Below are 22892 nucleotides of genomic sequence, written 5' to 3'. Positions count from 1 at the left end.
AACACACACCATCTCATTTCTCCATCCTCTTAAATCCCCAGAGCTGAAACCCTATAGAGGAAGAAGGTCTTAGCCAGGCTTAGAACCCATGCTGGGTAAGTTTGTAGAGAGATGTGAATTCTGAGGCTCCTTGGCCAAGGACTGTCACTGCGATAAGAGAACAATTGGAAGGGAGATATAAAAATAGGAATTTTTTACATTTTATTTTTTACAGCCCGCTATAACCAACGAACAGTTCAAAGCGGGTAATACAATAAAAGATACATTAGAGCAATAGTCTAGGAAGCAACCATAATAAAATGTGAACAATTGGTTAAGCATTTTATCAGAAACATACTCAGGGTCCCAAAACTAATCTGTCAGGTTTTCAGGATATCCGCAAAAAATATATATGCATCTGACTTATATTGGATCACCAAGATATTTAAATATATCTCGTGCATATTCATTGTGGATAGATGGGTTAATAAAAGTTAGGGAACCATGAAATACAAATCAATATACGCCTCCAGCTTCTCCTGTATATGTACCCAGCTATGGAACACATTGTCAAAAGACCTGAAATTCATAGACAATTACATAAACTTCCGGAAAAATTTGAAGACTCACCTTTTCAGGAATTCCAACCCCAACTTAATCGCCTATACCACCATAATCAGGATCTAATTATTCACGATAATAGACAAAAGTACAAATCTCCTGCCTCCCTCTTCTAACCCTGTGCAATTGGTACGGGGTTATACCTCAAATGCCTTACACAACTTCATTTTTCTCTCTCTATCCATTTACTCCAGAATATGCTCCCATAGTTCTGGAACCATGTAAGCCACATTGAACCTACATACAGGTGGGAAAATGTGGGATACAAATGCAATAAATAAAATAAAAAGATGAGCATTTCTGGCCCCCAGTCAGTCCTGCCATTGAGTGACTGTTTTTCACACACACAAATCAACCAGGCTTTTTAGCCCCCACTTATTTATGCAAAGGAGGCCTCATAGTGAGTCCCTGCACACAGACCCACATTCTTTCACATCCTATTCAGGGCACTCCAGTTCTCACATCTACAAGTGAACCCTCCAGATTAAGGTTGAAACAAATCAGCTAAACACATGAGTTATGAATATAATTTTTTGTTAGTTAAAATATCTTACCACATTGATTGAATTTAATATGTTTACACCAATGAAAAGGTTAAAAATCCAGAGCTGCCAAGTTTTACCCAGTGCAGTGATGGAGACTTTCAAAACAAACTGCATGTGTGAATATGATTTGGTCTCGAATGTTGACAAGTCATCTGCAATGTGGATTTCCTGAAACCAGTGGTCTTGCAAATGTGTTCTGAAATTTATAGCGAACCTTTATTGATGTCAGCTGATTTTATTACTTTAGGCTTTCACTATGACACTGCATTGAGGTTTGATCTACAAATCAGTAATATTGTAAGATCATGTTTTTACTAACTTTGCATTATATGTTAATTTAAAATTGGTTCTGACTAGCAGTAATTTGGTGAAGATAGTTCATGCATTCATTATTGGCTGGCTTGATTACTGCAACTCCCTTTTTAATGGTTTGAGTAAGACTAGCCTGCAGCACTTGCAGCTGGTACAAAATGCAGCAGCAGCTAGGATCATAACTGGGAGAAAAAGGAATGATTTTATCACACTTGTTCTTTATCAATTACGTTGGCTACCACTGGATGCTAGAATTACTTTCAAAACAGTCAAAGAAATTGTCTTTGGGTACCTCGACTGACTATTAAGCTTTCAAAGACAAGAAAAAGAGGCATTTTCTTATTTGGGTCCTCTATTTTGGAACTCTTTGCTAGATTAATTGCAAAATGCTGCTTATTTTAGTTTTAAAAGCTTTTAAAAACTTGGTTGTTCCAGCAAAATTGTAATTAATGTTGTCATTTTTAGATTCTGTGCTTTGTATTGTATGTTGCATTGTAATGATATTTTGTTATTATTGCTGTTTTTGTTTGCACTGCTTTATTTATTTATTTATTTATTTATTTATTTATTTATTTATTTATTTATTGTATTTGTACCCCACATTTTCCCACCTCTTTGCAGGCTCAATGTGGCTTACAGAGTATGGAAATGAGAACGTCATTACATTATTTAAAAAAAAACAGTCGATCATAATCTGAGGTGAAAGAGGAATTTAGATGGAAAGGTGTTAGGTAAGGTCGTGTGAGAGGTGTTTTAGGTGTACTTGGGTAGTTTAAGGAATGATTTATTTCATTGAGGGTGACTTTTGTAGGCTCTGTTGAAGAGATGTGTTTTCAAAGCTTTGCGAAAGCTTGTTAGATTGGATATGGTTTTCAGGGCCATGGGTAGTGCGTTCCAAGACTGTGTGCTTTTGTACGCAAAGGTAGTAGCATAAGCCTGTTTGTATTTCATTCCTTTGCAGCTGGGGAAGTTCAGGTTTGAGGAATTTGCAGGCCGATCTTTTGGCATTCCTGGGCGGTAAGTCCACTAGGTTTAGCATGTAGAGTGGGGCATCTGCATGAATGATTTTGTGTACAGTTGTGCAGATCTTGAACTCAATTCGTTCCTTGAGCGGGAGCCAGTGCAGTTTCTCTCTGAGGGGTTTCGCACTTTAGAATTTAGGTGTTCCAAAAATGAGTCTGGCTGCGGTGTTGTGGGCTATCTGGAGTTTTTTGATGGTCTGTTCTTTGCAGCCTGCGTACAGAGCGTTACAGTAATCCAATTGGCTTATTACCAATGACTGTACTAGGGTGCAGAAGATGTTTCTTGGGAAGAAAGGTTTTATTCTTTTGAGTTTCCACATCGATTGGAACATTTTTTTCGTCGTATTCTTCGCGTGGGTGTCGAGAGTGAGGTTTCGGTCAATAGTGACTCCAAGGATTTTCAAATTTTCTGAGATAGGAAGTGTGCAGTAGGGTGTGGTTATTGTAGGGTAGTTGTTTGTATTGTATTGGGAGGTGAGAACTAGACATTGAGTTTTTTTTGCATTGAGTTTTAACTTGAATGAGTCCGCCCAAGAGTGCATAGTCTGGAAGCTCTGGTTGATCTCGTTGGTTATTTCATTTAAGTCACTTTTGAACGGGATATGGATCGTAACATCATCGGCATATATGTAGGGGTTAAGGTTTTGGTTGGCTAGGAGTTTGGCTAGTGGTATCATCATTAGTTTGAAGATAGTTGGTGAGAGGGGGGATCTTTGGGGAACTCCGCATTCTGGTCTCCAAGGTGGGGATCTGTCCGTACTCGTTATTACTTGGTAGAATCTGGTGGTGAGGAATCCTTCAAACCATTTGAGCACTGGGACTCCGATTCCGAAGTACTCTAGTAGGTGTAATAGTATTCCATGATCCACCATGTCGAAGGCACTGGACATGTCGAATTGTAGAATGAGTATGCTCTTGCTGGTTGCGATCGTTGTTTTGAATGTGTTCATTGCCGACACTAGTACAGTTTCAGTACTATGATTTGATCGAAATCCTGATTGAGACTCATGTAGAATTGAGTGTTTGGTCAGGCATTCCGTGAGTTGTTTCGTCACTATGCCTTCCATCAATTTTGTTGTGAGTGGGATGGAAGCGACTGGTCGGTAGTTGGTTAAGTCCATTGTGCTTTTCTTGGTATCTTTAGGCAGAGGAGTGAGTAGGATGTTTCCATTTTCCGTGGGGAAGAGTCCATTTATAAGTCTATAGTTTACTTGGTTCGTGAGGTCTTGTTTGAATTGTTTGGGTGCGGATCTTATTAGGCTGGTAGGGCAAGTGTCAAGTTTGCATTGAGATTTGGCATATTTACTGAGCCAGTGTGTGAGTTCATTTATTGAGATCAGGTCAAAATTGGTCCATGATCGATCGACTGGGTATTCCCCAGGATTTGGGTCTAAGCATTCAAGGATGCTTGTGTACTCAATGGTATTGCTCGGTATCATGCGTCGTAACTTTGTAATTTTTTCGTTGAAATAGTTCGCTGGGTTGGTTGACGATGGGGTGTCTGTGCTATTCGAGGTGACCCGTGTTGTGTTTAGGAGACTGTTTACAAGTGAAAAGAGTTTGTGTCTGTCCTTGTAGTTTGGTCCTATTATAGTTTTGTAATGCGTTCTTTTGGTATGTCTGATTTTGTATTTGTATTTTCTTTGTACTTGTTTCCACTCTTTGAGTGTGTGTTCGTCTTTTTTTTTTTTTGCTCCATGCCCTTTCTAGTCTTCTGACCTGTGTTTTTAGTTCTTTCAGTTCTTCATTAAACCATGGGATTGAGTTATTCCTATGTGAGGTTCTCATTTGGAGCGGTGCTATTTTGTCTAGCACTGTTCTGCATTTGTTGTAGAAATTCTTGTAGAAATTGGGGCGATTCTTTAGTTGTAGTCCATTCCTCGGTATATATTTGTTGCCAGAATGTTAGAGGGTCTATTTTGCCTCTCGTAGTATATGTTTTCCTTTCTTGTTTTTGTTGTTTCTCTTTTGTTTTCCAGAGGAGGGAGGTGGTTGCCTTGTAGTGATCTGACCATGGTGTGATTGTCCATTTTGTATCCCTGAATATGAGGTTCGCTTCTGATGAAAATTTATGAGTTATGATGTCTAGTGTGTGTCCTTTTTTGTGGGTGGGTTGCATGTTAGGCCAGTGGATCTCCCATAGTTGGAGGAATTCCTTGCATTCGTGTACGTTGTTTGAATTTGTGTCTTCAAGATGGAGGTTTATGTCTCCTGCTATGAGGACATTTTGGGAGGACAGACAAGTATTTGATATGAAGTCTGTGAAGTGTATCTGTGCGTCTTGTCATTTAACCGGGGGTCTGTAGAATAGGATTATGTTTAGTTGATCATGTAGGTTAGGGTGGGTGATTCTGACTGTAGCTATTTCGAGTTGGGGGAGGATTGATGCAGCTGTTGTTGTAACTGTGAATTGGGATTTATAAATTATAGCTATACCTCCACCTGTTTTTCCTTCTCTTGTCCAATGAGTGATTTTGTATCCTGGTGGACATAGCTCTATGATTATCGGGTCTTTGGAATTATGGATCCAAGTTTCATTGATGAGAAGGAAGTCAAGGTTATCTTTAGCACTTTGTATAAAACAGTGTATAAAATAATAAATCCAATCCAGTTACAACTTGAGAACCTTTCACTGGGTAATTACAGTATGCAAATATAGCTAGTGAGCAGACATTGTAAGCAATCTGGAACCCAGATCTAACCAAGACTGTCAAGGACCCTAGTTAGAGTCTTGGACTCCTAAAACTAAGTGAAATTGTTGTATGTTATCAGTTTTTTGTTAAGCAGCAGAGAGTGAGATGCAGATAATTTGAACAATTGGCCTGTTTGATATTGCCTGGACCTGATGAACAGGTTAATTATGCTCTGCTGAACACATCATCAAATACAATTTCAGCACCAAAAATCCTTGTTCCTTAAACTTTAAAAAGGAAAATTTGAGCTGCAGAGATTGACAGTTCTTTTTCCCTGAAAACTACAAATATCTTTATGTTTAATTAAAACTTGATATACTGCCTTTCAAGTAAAATCAAAGTGGTTTACAATTAAAACAATATAAAAGAACCTGGAAAGGAACTATAATATCAACAGAATAAATAAAGCAACAAATAAAAAGAAGAAAATAAGAGAGTCTAAAAAAGATCCTAAAGAGAGAAGAAAAGAAAAAGAAAGGAGACTCATCTCTACTAGTCCACCTGGGCCCTGACACTAGTAGGAAACTCCTGTGTAAAAAGATGGGCATTCACAAGGGCTCTAAATTTAGAGTAGGACTGTTCTGAGCAGATATTGGGAGACAGAGAATCCAGAATGATAAGGCAAAAGAAAAGAAGGCAGAATGATTGGTGGGGATGAGTGGGGAGAGACTGTATGGAGTAATGAGGGAAGAAAGATAGGGAGGAATACTAGAGTGTAATACTTTGTGAACAAACATCAGTATCTTACATTGGATCCGGTAATAAGAAGCCAATGATGTTATTTATTTTTTTTATTTTATTTGCATGAAGTCTTTATTAAACAATTGAACAATACATGTATCCGTTACAGAAAGAGTATAGCATTGGGTCTTAACGATACATTTACATTTGGTAACTCCCCTCTCTCCATCACTCCTTGTCAATAGTTTATATTTTTAAACCACGTGTAACTTCAAACAATTTTTTTGTTTTTTAACAATTTTATAGTGCAAAGAATCCCCCCCTCCCCTCCCACTGCAACCTCAGATTGTTGTACCCTACAAACCTCTTCCTAATCACTTTTCCTTATTACTTGCCTAATACAGTTATGTGAAATTTTTCCATATTGAGTGCCATTTGCCCATTTGGTGCTTGCGTTCAGCCAGAAGTCTCTCCATCTCGCACACATAGCTCAGCTTATTGTGCCATTTAACAATCGATGGAACCCCTACATTTTTCCACTGTGAGGCAATAACCACTCGTGCCACCCCCACAGCAAGCCGCACCAGGTCCTGCTGGCATTTCTTTAAACCAGGTGGTTTTGCTGAGAAGAGAAAAAACTCAGGTGACCAAGGAATTGAACTTCCTGTCCATTTCTGTATTTTACTTCTAACTGATTTCCAAAATGCTTGGGCCTTTACACAACGCCACCATATATGCCTCATGGTCCCTCTATTACCGCACCCCTCCAACATAGTCCCGAGGAGTTAGGATATATTCGCTTAAGGCGATCTGGCGTGAGGTACCATCTAAAAAGTACTTTCACAGTATTTTCCTTAAGCGGTACATGTGTAGAAACACCCAACACTGTTCGTTCTATTCTCTCCCACTCGGTCTCCCCCAGGGCCACTCCCAGCTCTCTTGACCAACTTTTCCTGGGTAGGGTGTATTTGGGAGATTGTGCTCGTAATTCACGGTATAAACGACTAATCAAGCCCCTTGAAGAGGCGTAGTTTTCACAAACCTCCTCCAGGCCTAATCTTTTCTGTTGCAGTACTGCTTTTACAGCTTCGGTTTTAAGAAAGTGGGCCAATTGATGATATGCAAATTCATCCTCCACCGCCACGTAACCCTTACTCTTCAAGGCTCCGAAGGGAAGCAAAGATTCCCCCTCAAACAACTGACCCCAGGTTCTCAAGCCTTTTTTATACCACCTGGTAAATACCCCAGTGTCCTTCCCGGGCAGGAACAATGGGTTAAACGCTATTGGTGTCATGCATGTAAGTGTACACCTCCCCCCTGGAAACAAACTATCCCAATAGTGGAGAGCGACACCTATGGATGGACACATTTCCACACCCAGGGCTCTAAATGATTTGGGAAGCCACATGACTGCCCCCAGCGGGGATGGCCCATGAGAGTGTTGTTCAATATGCACCCATTGCCTATCCAGATAGTCTTGGTACCACTCTACTGCCGCCTTCGCTTGCACGGCCCTATAATACCATATGAGGTTTGGGACACCCAAGCCGCCTTGTCTACCATCCTGATAGAGGAGCTTACGCGCTAAGCGCGGTCTCTTTCCTGCCCAGATGAAACGCACTATAGAATCTTGAAGTGATGACAGGAGTTGCCTGGGCAGCATTACAGGCAGCACTTGAAATAAGTATAGCAGTCGAGGTAGCACATTCATCTTGAAAATTGCTACCCTTCCAAACCAGGAAACCTCTAGATCCTCCCACCTTTCCAGGTCTTTCTTAATACCGCTACTTAATCCCTTGTAATTGGCCACATATAGATCAGATAGTTTTGGTGTTATGTTCACCCCCAGGTATGTAATTTGTTTTTTAGCCCATCTAAACGAAAAGGACGCCTCTAGAGATTCCACTGTATCCTCTGGGAGTGTTATATTCAGGGCCTCCGATTTTGTCATGTTAACTTTGAAACCAGATAGTGTGGAATATTCATCAATAAGGTGTATAAGATTTGGGAAAGTAGATAAAGGCCAAGTAACATATAACAGGATATCATCTGCAAAGAGGGCCATTTTATGTATTCTATCTGCCACTCCTGCCCCTGAAATTTCTGGTTCTAAACGGATTTTAGAGGCGAATGGTTCCATAACCATGGCAAATAATAATGGGGATAGAGGGCACCCCTGTCTAGTTCCCCTGTGCAAGGTAAACAGCTCAGAGTTACTCCCGTTCACTCTAACACATGCTTTGGGGGCTGCGTAGAATGCCTGCATCCATCTCCTAAATTGCGCTCCGAATCCCATAGCCTCTAGCACCTTGTACATAAATGGCCAGTGGACCCTATCAAAAGCCTTTTCTGCATCTAAACTCAGAAGACACAGAGGCCTCTGATGTCTCCCTGCCAGAAACATAAGATCTAAAGTGCGTCTAATGTTGGCCATTGCTTTTCGGTGCGGCACAAAACCTACTTGGTCTGGATGTATTAGAGTCGGCATCAAAGGTGCTAGTCTACTTGCCAACACCTTCGCTAATATTTTAACATCGGCATTCAGTACCGATATGGGCCTATACGAGCCACACTCTGTCGGATCCCTATTTGGCTTAGGCAGCACTGCTATCCAGGCCTCCATCATGGTCAAGGGTAATGCCTCTCCTTCTCCCACCTTGTTAAACAAGTCAGCCAGGATGGGGCTAACTCTGGTGCAAATATCTTATAGAACTCATTTGGTAGTCCATCCAAACCTGGCGACTTGCCGGAGGGCAAACTACGGATGGCCTCTTGGACCTCAATTGGAGTGACCGGTTGCTCTAATTTTTCCAGTGGGGAGGGGCCAAAGTACTTAGCTCACTATTAGCCAAGTAAGTGTCGATTGAATCTATGGATGGGGCAATCTCTTGAGCATACAAAATTTGGTAATAGTCCCTAAAATGTTTACGTATCTGATCTGAAGTGTGCAGTATCGAACCTTTTCCGTCTCGAATCTGTTTCACCATACAGTCTACTTTTTGTCGCCGAAGCTTAATTGCTAGAAGGCGACCTGCCTTGTTGGCAAACTCGTATGTTCCTGCCCTGAATCTTTCCCGACCCAGACTTAACTGTTCAGAGTAAATAGAATCCAGTATCAGCCTCTCTCCACATAGTTGGCTCCACACCTGAGGTGACCTAGTTACGTTATGTTGGCCCTCCAATACATGTATTCTTTCCAGACACTTCGCTATTTGCATCTTACGTGCCCTGGATCGCTTACTAGCAAGCTGTAGAAAATAGCCTCTAGAGACAGCCTTCATGGCGTCCCACACTACTGCCATTGTGGGCCCTGAATTTTGATTGAACTCCAAATACTCTTTCAACATTTTCCTGTATCCCTCCTCCACCTCCTTCTCCTGTAAAAGGCCTGTATTTAGTGTCCATCTCTTATCTTTGGTTTCTGTTCTAATATTTGGAAGGGTGACCCACACTGGGGCATGATCTGAGATTGTCACATTACCTATTCCAGCTTGCGGTCTCCGTTCCACCAATGTGGCATCTATAAACAAATAATCAATGCGGGAACAGGAATTATGTACCCGAGAGTGGAATGTGTAGTCTCGATCCATCAAATGTGTCAATCTCCACAGGTCTAGAGTTCCCAGGGAACGGGCCAGTGACTCCAGCGCTACGGCTTCTCTTTTCCCTTCTGTTTTAGTGGCTCCTGTTCTGTCTATGCTCGGATTCATGACTGCGTTAAAGTCACCCCCCCAATATTATAGATCCCTGTGCAAATGATGTTAAGGCATGCTTCACTTTAGCGTAAAGCTGTTCCTGCCCGCTATTTGGGGCATATACTGATGCAATCGTTAAATCAACCTGATCTATTTGGATATGAAGGAATATAAAACGCCCTCCTGGGTCCTTTTTAACCTGCAGTACCTTGGCCCCTACCTTGCTATGTATCAGCACTGCAACTCTACTCTTCTTAGATGCCTCAGATGAAGCACAGTACACCCCAGGGTATCCCGAGCAGGAGAGAAATCGTTCAAACGTTCGGCGTGTGTCTGCCAATGATGTTATTTAAGGGGGGGGGGGAGGTGACATGGTCATATTTGTGAGCATAGGTGAGTAAACGTACTACAGTATTTTGGACAGTCTATAGGAGGATAGTAGACCTGCATAAACAATATTGCAGTAGTTCAATCTGGAAGCCACTAAAGCAGTGCTTCCCAATCTTTTTGTGGCCAAATAAAATTGTTTAATCCCCGGAGGTGCAGAAATGAAGTGGAGGAGCAGCCTAGTGGTTAGAGCACCGGTCTTGCAATCCAGAGGTGTTGCTGCGCCTTGTGATCTTGGGCAAGTCACTTAACCCTCCATTGCCTCAGGTACAAACTTAGATTGAGCGCCCTCCTGGGACAGAGAAATATCCAGTGTACCTGAATGTAACTCACCTTGAGCTACTACTGAAAAAGGTGTGAGCAAAATATAAATAAATAAATAAATAACATTACAATGTACCTATGGAGAGCTTACCTAGGTTGTGACCCAAAAGCAGATTTTGTGACTCCGACCCAGAAACACTGCACTAGAGTGGCGCAAGAGTGGAACAAAATGAATGAATAAGCCAAAAGGACCAAAAACAAGATTGAGTCACTGAGGTGATAATGAGAATCAAAAGTGAAGTGTGAATCCAAAATCACACTGAGATATTAAAAAAAATAATTTACCAAAGTCAAAGGAGAACCATAAAGAGAGGGGACCACTGAAGGAGTGAAAGGATGTCCCGTAATCCAAAGCCTGACAGTTTTTTTGTTGGTTCAGGATAAAACAGTTAGTTGTTAGCCAGTTGGCTACCTTATTTAGACAGGATTAGAAGTCTGGATTATAGGGATCTTGTGCAGAAATTAAAAGAATACCATCTGGACATATATAGGCCTTAACAGAAAATTCTTGGATAACAGTGGCCAACGGACTAAGAAACAAGTTGGAAAGAAGAGGTGACAGAACAGCACCTGAGAAAAGCAGAAAAGAATCAGATTGAGTAGTAGGGAAAGAGACTTGGCTGGTTGAATCAGACAAAAAAAAGAGGAAAACCAATGGAGAACTTGTCCAGAAATTCCCAGAGAGGAAAGTCTGTAAAGTAACTGAGAATGACTCACTAGATCAAAGGCTGCAGTGAGATCCAAAGAAATGAGTTGGACTGCACTGCTGTATTCAAAGGCTGAAAAAGGCATTAAAGAGAGAAGCAAGACTTGTCCTGGTAGATTATCTCAGACGGAATCCTGACTGATAGGGGTGGAGCATGTGAGAAGCCTCAACATGTTGAATTAATTGAGTGAAAATAATATGTTGGTAGTTTAGTAAGGGATGAATAGAAAAGGTACAGTCTAAAGATACATTGCTCCATTTTTCATGTAACTACATATACTTGAAGTTGTTATAATTTTTGCATTGCATTGACAGATTCCAAAATTGGGATGAGCCCAAGTAAGTTTTTGACAGTATCAGGCCATGAAGCAAATCTGGAAATAGTGCTTAGAAAATTGATTTTGGATCAAATCCCTGAGGACTACAAAATATTTGCATTTTTGTAGGAAATAACTTTCAGCTCAAAACTAAGAGGTTTTCTGCATTTTTGTGGTAGGGCAAATATAAAGGTACAGCTCTAGACATGATTTTTGCATCATGTTGGTAGAAGAGTTTGGGGCTATTGCTTTCTCAGTTTTTGCCTAATTTGGGGTTAAGAAACTTTAAAATAACCAGAAAACATCAACAAGCTATTGAAATAATTTGCAGGTATATCATGAAAGAGATGCATAATAGACAGTGCAAAATGTATTTCCATTACAGTACATAGCTTCCCACTACTCCAGAAGCAGTGGATTAGTTGTGTCCATCAACCAGCAGGTGGAGATGGAGAACTGAAAACTGAGCTGAGATATATCTCTCTTGGCATCCAGTACACCTCCTCACTATTTACTTAGTCAAGCAGTAAGGATCATAGGCGCCGACTCCATGGGTGTTGTGGGTGCTCGAGCACCCCCAATATTTTGACTCGCCGGAAGTTCCCTTCCCAGCCAGCCCGACCTGCCTGGTGCCCGCCCTTTTCTCCCTCAACAGTCCTCTGCCCTCGCCTTCCTGCATGCCGCCCAGAATTAAAACTCATCTTACCTCAGGGTCCCGGTGGCAGCAGTGAAAGGCAAGCAGGCTTGGTGCTTCAGCCTTCCCTTCTCTCTCAGCTCTGGTCCCGCCCTTGCGGAAACAGGAAATGAGGGCGGGACCAGAGCTGAGAGAGAAGGGAAGGCTGAAGCGCTGAGCCTGCTTGCCTTTCACTGCTGCCGCCGGGACCCCAAGGTAAGATGAGTTTTAAATTCTGGGCGGCACACGGGAAGGCGAGGGCGGAGGACTGTTGAGGGAGAGGTCGGGCTGGGGTTGGGACTGGCACTTGGAGGAGAGGGGGGCCTGGAACTCGGAGGGAGGAGGCCTGGAACTCGGAGGAGAGGGGGGCTGAAAAGGGGCAGGTGGTGTTTAGGGCGAGTTACTGGACATGGAGGGGAGAGATGAGACTTGTTGGACATGGAGGGAGGGCAGGGGAGAGAGGAGAATTCGCTGGACATGAATGGAGGAGAGGGCAGGGGAGAGAGGAGAATTGCTGGTTCATTGTCGTCTATACCAGACCAGTCCAGGCTAATGGGGTTGTGTCCATCTACCAGCGGAAGGAGATGGAGAAAATAGTTCCAAGTAAACCGCCCCTTAAGGGTATCATGCAACCTGGAATGTTCAGTATAGCGGGGCAATGTCTGGGAGCGGTTGAGGAGCTTACTTGGGCTTTATGCAGGCAGGTGAGGGCTTACTGTTAGATTTCCTCTTCCTTCCTCCACTGCTTTGGTATCAACAATAAATACTGAAGTTAAGGTGGCTGCACATGACCACATATAGTAAACTTCTGAAGTTCTATCTCCACCTGCTGGCAGAGGGACATAACCCACAAGTCTCTGGAATTGTCTCTTGGGAGTAATGGAAAGAATATTATCAGGTAAGGACTAATTTTACCTTGCACAATATATACAGGTACTTATTTTGTATCTGGGGCAGTGGAGGGCTAGGTGACTTGTCTAGAGTCACAAGGAGCTACAGTGCGAATTGAACTAGGTTTACCTGGTTCTGAGGCCACTGCACTAACTAAATATTAGGCTGCTTCTCCACTCTATCCAAGGGATCACCAATTCCCCTGCTATCATGTCAGTGAGCCTACCCTGCCTGCTTCTAATGTAGCAAACAGGAGAAATTGCAGGATCCAGTCAGTGGAATGGCACTGGAGGAGGGAATAGTGGAAGGCAGTTCCAGTTCCGAAGTCTGGGGTAGGATGGGAAAGCTCTAGTTATAGGAAGGGAGGAGGTGAGCAGAGGAAAGTTCTTGTGCTTTACAAATGAGGTTTCTGCATTTGTTGGTGAGGGAAGAAAAATGAAGCGCCCTCTCCTTCCCCACCAACAAAACAAAATGCCTCAAAGGCATTTCTATGGGAGAAGCAGTTCCAGCTGCAGTATACAATCACTGTAATATAGTCATTAAAGGATTGCACCTTTCAAACAGCCCTTATATCTCGCCTCCTCTCCTGATCACAGAGAATCAAGATAGAAAATACACGCAGACATATGCATGCAAGCTTTCAGGCATACAAATACCAACATATATGCCCATGCATACAAACATGTACAGACATTCTGGCCTCTGCACACTTGGCACACAGATTATTGTACATGTACACACACATGGACATGTTCAGAGTGATTGAAAATAATTCCATGAGCCATGCTTTGCAGGCTTTCCCCACTTGTTCAAATCAAAAGTACATTTCTACATTCTTCAGATTCCAATCATGGTGATCAAGTTGCTCATAATTTCAGTACTGTGTCCATGCAAGACTGTTTCTATCAGTGTAGGTTTCAGAACCTCAAGGCTGTTCTGAATGTTTTGTAATTAGATGGAAGAGAATTTCAAATGAGCTAATTAGGCAGCTGCTTACCTAATCATTTTTTATTTGTTTATTTTTAATAGTCTGTGGACTGCGACCACTAGTGGACATGCCAATGGGCTCCCGAATTGTAGGTGGTCATGATGCTCTACCTGGGGCTTGGCCATGGCAGGCTAGCCTTCAGACCTTTGAGAGGATACATGGATACAGGCATCACTGTGGTGGAACGCTTATTAGCAACAGCTGGGTACTGACAGCTGCACACTGCTTTTTCTCTAAAAGGTATGTATACAGTCAGCCTTTCATATACCCTCAAGAATTAAAAAAAAAATCTGTCAGTGATAACTGAAACTGTACCAGTGCCACTGTTTAGCTCCCAGACACACCTCACACCAGGCTTATATTTCTCATTTGTTCATTAATAAGGGTAACACCTATTGGCCTAATTTTAGAGACTGTTGGTAGGTTACATGGATTCAAGAGTTGTGATGCATGGTTTGTATCTTATGCCTTTTATGTTTGTTTTTTTCCTTTGCAACACCATTTTACAGTGTCTAAATACCATGTGTTTTTAAAGTGTATTTTAATTCTGGATCCAAGATGGCGACGGTCTGAGACGCACAGCCAGACACATCTCAGTTCCTCCTCTTAACGCTGCAGAAGCAGGCTCCTTACCTGCTCCACGGTATGGGGAAACGGCGAGGCAAAGTCAGGGAGATTCCTTCTCTCCCTGACAGGACAAACCAGCTTCGGCAGACGAAATTGGAGGACTTTGGAGTCGCGCTGGGTCCCGGGAGAGTTATGCCTCCGTCCGAAGAAGTTAGCACTTCGGCGCTGTCCGACAGTGTAGACGGGGTTTCTTTGAGCACCGTCGAACGTGCGGCTCCCCCGCAACCAGGAAGTCAAATCTTCTTCAGAGCCCTTGCCCTCCAGCCCGGAATGGACAGTGGAGAGCCCAGGGAGGGAGCCTGTCGGAGACAACTCAAGACCAGGGAGCTGTCAGCTTTGAAACTCCAAAGGTAACATCGTCTCCTGTGCTGTTGCCACAGACAGTGAGTATTTTGGAGCAGGCTGCTAAAGCACCGCTTCCTGATTTACAAATGGGAAATATAGAAAAACCAGCCGTAGTGACTTTAGAGTCACTATGGGACTTAACCTTTACAACACATTCTTCCCTACAGTCTCTAGTAGTTAAGAATGCGGCAACAATAAAGACTCTATCTGAAACTGCACTCTCATTACTGGAAAAGACTGATTCTCAAACCTTGGAAGTAAAAGCTCTTACTGAAAGAACTTCTAAAATGGAACTTGTGGCTCAGGCAATGTTTAAAGATAAGAATTTTACTTCTAGAAGGTTGGAACATCTTGAAAATCAGTCTAGAAGATTAAATTTAAGACTGATAAATTTTCCCAGTTCACCTTTGGTCACACCTATACAAATGGTAAAGAAGTACCTTGTTGAAATATTGGGTGTGTCAGATACCTCTCTGCCACCTATAACTCAAGCTTTTTATTTGCAAACGGATACATCTAGAGTATCAGGAGAATTTTCTCAGGTTGGCAGGGAGATGAACTTGACGGCCTTCTTGGAATCATCTTTGGAGGCTGTGACGAAGAGGGCAACTTTATTGGTCTCATTTGCTTTGGAATTAGATAGGGATGCAGTATTGAGACTTTCCCTGAGATATTTGGATTCAAGTTTTTTGGGGTCTAAAATAAGAATTTATCCTGACCTATCGAGAGAAACCCAGAAGAGACGCAAGGCTTTTTTAGCCTTGCGTACAAGAACTTTGGCAATAGGAGCTAGTTTCCTGTTGAAATTTCCTTGCGTATGTAGAATTGTATTTCAGTCTAAACAGTTTCAATTCTTTGACCCCAAACAACTGGAGGAATTTTTAGTAAGTAGGGAAGAGGTAAATGTAAAGGTATAGTCCCATATGTTCACTGTTTATCGAACTAGGAGGAAACACCCGGGACGGGTGCATCGTTAAAAAAAAAAAAAATTTTGTTTAAATATTTCCTTTAGATTATTAGTATGTAATCTTACATCTTGGATTAATTTCCTCAACTTGTGGTCGATATTTCAGTTGTAACTTGATTTACAAAATTTATTTTTACTGTAATAATTTCTGATTTCTGTATTATCATGCATAATTGTGATTTTTGTTTGTTAAAAAAGCTTAATAAAATAAAATTTTAAAAAAAGTGTATTTTAATTCTTATGATCCTGTTTTTGCATCTTTGATATGTTTTACAAAATGTTTTTTTATATATTTACTATTGATTGCCTTTTGTTTGCGTCATATGTCTATTATTGATTGCCTTTTGCATTATTCATGTTTTTATTCTTGATTGCTTTATATTTGTATTATTCATGTTTTTATGATCTTGATATGCTTCACAAAATGTTTTTTTATATATTAATTATTGATCGCCCTTAGTTTATTGATTGCTTTTTGTTTGTATTATTCATGTTTTATATTTGATTTTATAGACTCCTGAAGAAGGTGCTACAGCGCCGAAACATGGCTGTGTTGAGTCAAGTTGTTGTAATAAACATTACTTTTTACTTACAATCATACGTCTTCTCCATTGTTTGGAAAGAGCCTATCTTCCCCACCCCTCCTCTGTTTCCTTGACTTTGTTTCGTGGGGATTAAGTGCACCTCCACACTCTGTGTGGTACCTCCACACCTAGTGTGGTATCTTTTTGGATTGTAGTGTCAGGGCTATTTGTAAGATGACCAGACCAGAAACTAGAAAGGATGGGTCCAAGAAAATAGAGAAAATAATTCCCAAGTAAGGGTGTAGTTATTGGTGTGGTAAAAGTTGGGCTTTTCCCGCACCTTAATTTACTGCAGGAGTCACTAACCTGCAGTATTTCAGTGCTACAGATTAGTGACTTTCACAGTATATGAATAATGCATATTGATGTCAACCTCACAAGCTATGTTATTTATACTGCTTGAGAGCATCAGGCCCCAGGCAGCATCTTAAAGGGGCTAATGCATCAAAAAACAATGTGCTCCCCTTCCCTCCTGATTGCCTCTGACCCTTCTGTAGCCTCCCTCCCCCAGGCCTACTTATTCACATCCCTGCTGTCTAGGAGATTTGGGGCAAATGTAATCCCTAATCACACCTGTCCCTGCTGATGCTGGGTTAAATATGGCACTGGCAACCACTGGTGATAGTTTCAAAGTAGTACCATTAGGGGGTAAGCTGCCTTTAAGCAAGAAGTGCCATGCATGCTCAAAAAATCACACTGTATTCTGGGAGAGCTGTTCCGTTCCAATGGTATGTGATGTCACCCATTTGGTGTGCCTGATCAATCTTGCTATCTACTGCAACTCATCTATTACAGGTGGAAAATAACACTGTATCCAGTCATAAGAATTCACAAGAAGCTGAGTTCTTTATATAGTAATAATATTCATCCTATAATTCAGGAGTTCAAAGACAAATTAACAAACGAATAGTTATTTCCAGAATCATTGCTGGGCAGGATGGCACTAATTACAATGGGTTTGTTCCTAAATTGCTACATATTCTATATTGCAAATGCTATGTACATAAGTATTGCCATACTGGGAAAGACCAAAGGTCCATCAAGCTCAGCATCCTGTTTCCAACAGTAGCCAATCCAGCCAGGTCACAAATACTTGGCAAGATCCCAAAAAAGTACAAAACATTTTATACTGCTTATCCCAGAAATAGTGGATTTTCCCCAAGTCCATTTAATAATGGTCTATGGACTTTCCTTTAGGAAGCCGTCCAAACCTTTTTAAAACTCCGCTAAGCTAACCACCTTTACCACATTCTCTGGCAACGAATTCCAGAGTTTAATTATATGTTGAGTGAAGAAAAACTTTCTCTGATACATTTTAAATTTACTACAATGTAGTTTCATCGCATGGCCCCTAGTCCTAGTATTTTTGGAAAGCTTAAACAGACTCTTCACATCTACCTGTTCATCTCCACTCATTATTTTATAGACCTCTATATCATATCTCCTCTCGGCCGTCTTTTCTCCAAGCTGAAGAGCCCTAGCCACTTTAGCCTTTCCTCATAGGGAAGTCGTCCCATCCCCTTTATCATTTTCGTCGCTCGTCTCTGCACCTTTTCTAATTCCACAATATCTTTTTTGAGATGCGGCGACCAGAATTGAACACAATATTCGAGGTGTGGTCGCACCATGGAGCGATACAAAGGCATTATAACATCCTCATTTTTGTTTTCCATTCCTTTCCTAATAATACCTAACATTCTATTTGCTTTCTTAGCCTCAGCAGCACACTGAGCAGAAGGTTTCAACGTATCATCAACGACGACACCTGGATCACTTTCTTGGTCTGTGACTCCTAACGTGGAACCTTGCATGACGTAGCTATAATTCAGGTTCCTCTTTCCACATGCATCATTTTGCACTTGCTCACATTAAACGTCATCTGCCATTTAGACGCCCAGTCTCCCAAGGTCCTCTTGTAATTTTTCACAATCCTCCCGCAATTTAACGACTTTGAATAACTTTGTGTCATCAGCAAATTTAATTACCTCATTAGTTACTCCCATCTCTAAGTCATTTATAAATGTGTTAAAAAGCATTGGTCCCAGCACAGACCCCTGGAGAACCCCACTAACTACCCTTCTCCATTGAGAATACTGACCATTTAACCCTGTAAGCAAATAATTGAGTTATAAGAGGTCGATACCTTGTTGTACTATATTTGCAGTGGTTGTGTAGCAAGATGATGTTGTATATTTTTCTTTTTTGAAAACCAATAAATAGATAATTAAAAAAAAAAAGAAAACAATCTATTTATTTTATTCTCACCCTTTCCTCCCCACCTCCCATTTACTCTCTGTTTTCTATCTTTTAACCAGTTTTTAATCCACAATAGAACACTACCTCCTATCCCATGACTCTCCAATTTCCTCTGGAATCTTTCATAAGGTACTTTGTCAAACACCTTCTGAAAATCCAGATACATCTTTATCCACATGTTTGTTCACCCCTTCAAAGAAATGTAGTAGATTGGTGAAGCAAGATTTCCCTTCACTAAATCCATGTTGACTTTGTCTCATTAATCCATGCTTTTGAATATGCTCTAATTTTGATCTTAATAATAGTCTTTAGCATTTTGCCTGGCACTGTCAGACTCACCGGTGTATAATTTCCTGGATCTCCTCTGGAACCTTTTTAAAAAATCAGCGTTTCTGTCACGTATGTGAATGTTTCCTTTTCTATGCTCACCTCGCCCACTGGTGGCCAGAACCAGTGGCTGCTATGGACTGTCACCCATTCCAGACTTCAGCCCAGTCTGGTCCGGATCTTCCGGGCTGCCAGACTTGCTTCTCTTGTTTGTGCCTGAACAGCACCCGTAGCTGCCTTGTGATCCCTGCAGCTGAATTTCAGCAGCTGATGGGCTTTATTAATCACCTGGAAACTTCTGTGTTTGCCTTTGCATCGTCTAAGGTCCCTGGTTTGTTGGTGCTTTGTTGCACTTCTGCCTAGTCTGGTTTCTTGTTTAGTTCCTTGTCTGTTTCTAGTTATCTGTGTGTAGTTTAGCTTAGGTTTATTTGCTTATTTCCCTAGTCTTGTTTCTAGTCTGTGTTCCTTGTCTAGTTTCTGTTTGTCTGTGTCTCTTGCTTAGTGGCTGCTCTGCAGTTTTCAGTCCTGTCTCTTGTCTTTCTGTCAGTATTTGTACCCTGTTTTAGTGGCTGCTCTGCAGCTTTCAGTCCTGTCTCTTGTCTGTCAGTATTTGTACCCTGTTTCAGTGGCTGCGTGGCAGCTTTCAGTTCCTGTCCTTTAGCTTGTCCATTTCCTGCTTTGTGTAGTATTGTCTGTCTGTGAGTCCTAGCCCAGTTTCCTGCCTTGCTGCCCATGTATATTCCTTTCCCCTCTGACCCTCAGTCCCTGTTCAACCTAGTTGGTATCCGGTGCCTGCCTGCCCAGTAAATCCTGCTGGCCGCCTGCACTCAGGGGCTGAACTCCTGGGGAAGGGCGGTCAAGCGCAGGTGAAGTCTAGCTGTTTCAGTTAGAGTTCTGCCTTGTCTCTGGTGTGGGGTGGTTTTGCATGCCACTGCTGCTCCACGGCAGTGGCCCAAGGGCTCACGAACCTAGTTTCTGCCTTGAAAGCCTGACAGAATGCCAAGGCCATGAGCTTGGCAAGATCACCCTACCCGCTGGGCTTCCAGCCTAGGACTTTTGCCCCTGTTGGCAATCCGGGTCACCACCCGGGTTTTGCTTCTGTTTCCCTTGTGAAGTTCGGTTCTGGCTTTATTATTGTTCCTGATCTTTTCATGACACTTGAGGAATATCGTAGAAAACTTTTGTCTGATCCAATCTTGAAGAAGCGGCCTGAAGCTTCAGCGGAGAGGAAGCGTGTCCGGCAGCTTGGGCTCATTGTAAACCCAGTTTCTGCCATTGATCCTAGGACCCCGCTCTGGGAATACCGCCGCCTACTTATCTCTGACCCAGCCCTGCGGGATACTCGGGAAGCTGCCGTTGAAAGAAAGCGTCTTGCGAATCCCAAGGTCCAGGCTTACCAGCAGTCCATCCTGAGGGATGCTGTCAGCCGAATTGCTGCTGAGTCCAAGTCGAGTTTCAGTCCTAGCCAAGCTGCTGAGTCCAAGCTGAGCTCCAGCCAAGCTGTTGAGTCCATGCCGAGTTCCAGTTCCAGCCAAGCTGCTGAAGCTGTTGAGTCCATGCCGAGTTCCAGTTCCAGCCAAGCTGCTGAGTCCACACAGAGTTCCAGTTCCAGTCAAGGTGCTGAGTTCACGCCAAGTTCCAGTTCCAGCCGAGGTGCTGAGTTCACACCAAGTTCCAGTTCCAGCCGAGGTGCTGAGTTCACACCGAGTTCCAGTTCCAGCCGAGGTGCTGAGTCCACGCCGAGTTCCAGTTCTAGCCGAGGTGCTGAGTCTACTCTGAGTTCCAGTGCCAGCTGAGATGCTAGTTCCAGTCCGGGTTCCAGTCGACTCCTGTTCAAGCTCCATCCCAGCTACCCCTGGTCATGTTTGAAGCTCCTCCGTAAGTTTCACCATTGTTACCCATGGAGACCTGAATCCCTCGTGGAGGTCGGGGGGGGGGGGGGTCTTGAGGAGGAGGTACTGTCACCTATGTGAATGTTTCCTTGTCTGTGCTCACCTCGCCCTCTGGTGGCCAGAACCGGTGGCTGCTATGGACTGTCACCCGTTCCAGACTTCAGCCGAGTCCGGTCCGGATCTTTCGGGCTGCCAGACTTGCTTCTCTTGTTTGTGCCTGAACAGCACCCTTAGCTGCCTTGTGATTCCTGCAGCTGATGGGCTTTATTAATCACCTGGAAACTGCCTTTGCATCGTCTAAGGTCTCTGGTTTGTTGGTGCTTTGTTGCACTTCTGCCTAGTCTGGTTTCTTGTTTAGTTCCTTGTCTGTTTCTAGTTATCTGTGTGTAGTTTAGCTTAGGTTTATTTGCTTATTTCCCTAGTCTTGTTTCTAGTCTGTATTCCTTGTCTAGTTTCTGTTTGTCTGTGTCTCTTGCTTAGTGGCTGTTCTGCAGCTTTCAGTCCTGTCTCTTGTCTGTCAGTATTTGTACCCTGTTTCAGTGGCTGCGTGGCAGCTTTCAGTTCCTGTCCTTTAGCTTGTCCATTTCCTGCTTTGTGTAGTATTGTCTGTCTGTGAGTCCTAGCCCAGTTTCCTGCCTTGCTGGCCACGTATATTCCTTTCCCCTCTGACCCTCAGTCCCTGTTCAGCCTAGTTGGTATCTAGTGCCTGCCCAGTCCGGTAAGTCCTGCCGGCCGCCTGCACCCAGGGGCTGAACTCCTGGGGAAGGGCGGTCAAGCGCAGGTGAAGTCTAGCTGTTTCTGTCAGAGTTCTGCCTTGTCTCTGGTGTGTGGTGGTTTTGCCTGCCACTGCTGCTCCATGGCAGTAGCCCAAGGGCTCATGAACCTAGTTTCTGCCTTGAAAGCCTAACAGTTACATTGGCCACCCTCCAATCTTCCGGTACCATGCTTGATTTTATGGATAAATTACATATTACTAACAATAGCTCCGCAAGCTCATTTTTCAGTTCTATCAGTACTCTGGGATGAATACCATCCAGTCCAGGAGATTTGCTACTCTTCAATTTCTAGAACTGCCCCATTACATCCTCCAGGTTTACAGAGAATTCATTAAGTTTCTCCGACTCGTCAGCTTCGAATACCATTTCTGGCACCAGTATCCCACCCAAATCTTCCTCGGTGAAGACCAAAGCAAAGAATTCATTTAATCTCTCCGCTACGGCTTTGTCTTCCCTGATCGCCCCTTTTACTCCTCGGTCATCTAGTAGTCCAACCGATTCTTTTGCCGGCTTCCTGCTTTTAATATACCTGAAAAATTTTACTATATGTTTTTGCCTCCAATGCAATCTTTTTTTTGAAGTCCCTCTTAGCCTTCCTTATCAGCGCTTTGCATTTGACTTGACATTCCTTATGCTGTTTCTTATTATTTTCAGTCAGTTCATTTTTCCATTTTCTGAAGGATTTTCTTTTAGTTTTAATAGCATCCTTCAACTCACTTTTTAACCATGTCGGCTTTCGTTTGGTCTTCCGTCCTCCTTTTTTAATACTCGGAATATATTTGGCCTGGGCTTTCAGGATGGTGTTTTTGAACAGCATCCACACCTGATGTAAAATTTTGACCCTTGCAGTCGCTCCTCTAAGTTATTTTTTTTTTTACCGTTCTTCTCATTTTATCATAGTCTCCTTTTTTAAACGCTAATGTATTTGATTTCCTATGTATACTTACTTCAAAGCTAATATCAAATCTGATCATATTATGAGCACTGTTATCAAGCGGCCCCAGCACCATTACCTCCCGCACCAGATCATGCGCTCCACTAAGCACTAGGTCTAGAATCTTTCCTTCTCTCGTCAGCTCCTGTACCAGCTGCTCCATAAAGCTATCCTTGATTTCATCAAGGAATATTACCTCCCTAGCGTGCCCTGATGTTATATTTACCCAGTCAATATCATGGTAATTGATTTGATTGTAGCAAAATTTAAATTTGAGAAAATCAGATACAACAGACTTGACATGGTCTGGGTTCCTGCAAGAAAATTGTATGTTTCAGGAGTCAAGTCTC

General features: G+C 42.5%; 1 protein-coding gene across 1 annotated transcript in view; it reads left to right on the top strand.

Annotated features, from left to right (window-relative positions):
• The window catches only part of LOC115464633 (transmembrane protease serine 12-like), a 102651-nt gene that overhangs the window by 790 nt on the left and 78969 nt on the right, over positions 1-22892 (top strand). The window contains exon 2 of the mRNA XM_030194996.1: positions 13876-14074. Coding sequence (XP_030050856.1) covers positions 13876-14074 — 199 coding nt within the window. The remainder of the gene's footprint in view (positions 1-13875; positions 14075-22892) is intronic.

Source organism: Microcaecilia unicolor, chromosome 3 (assembly GCF_901765095.1).
Source record: "Microcaecilia unicolor chromosome 3, aMicUni1.1, whole genome shotgun sequence".
Lineage (NCBI taxonomy): Eukaryota > Metazoa > Chordata > Amphibia > Gymnophiona > Siphonopidae > Microcaecilia > Microcaecilia unicolor.
The sequence above is the reverse complement of the archived record's forward strand: the minus strand, read 5'-3'. Positions and strand labels throughout refer to the sequence as shown.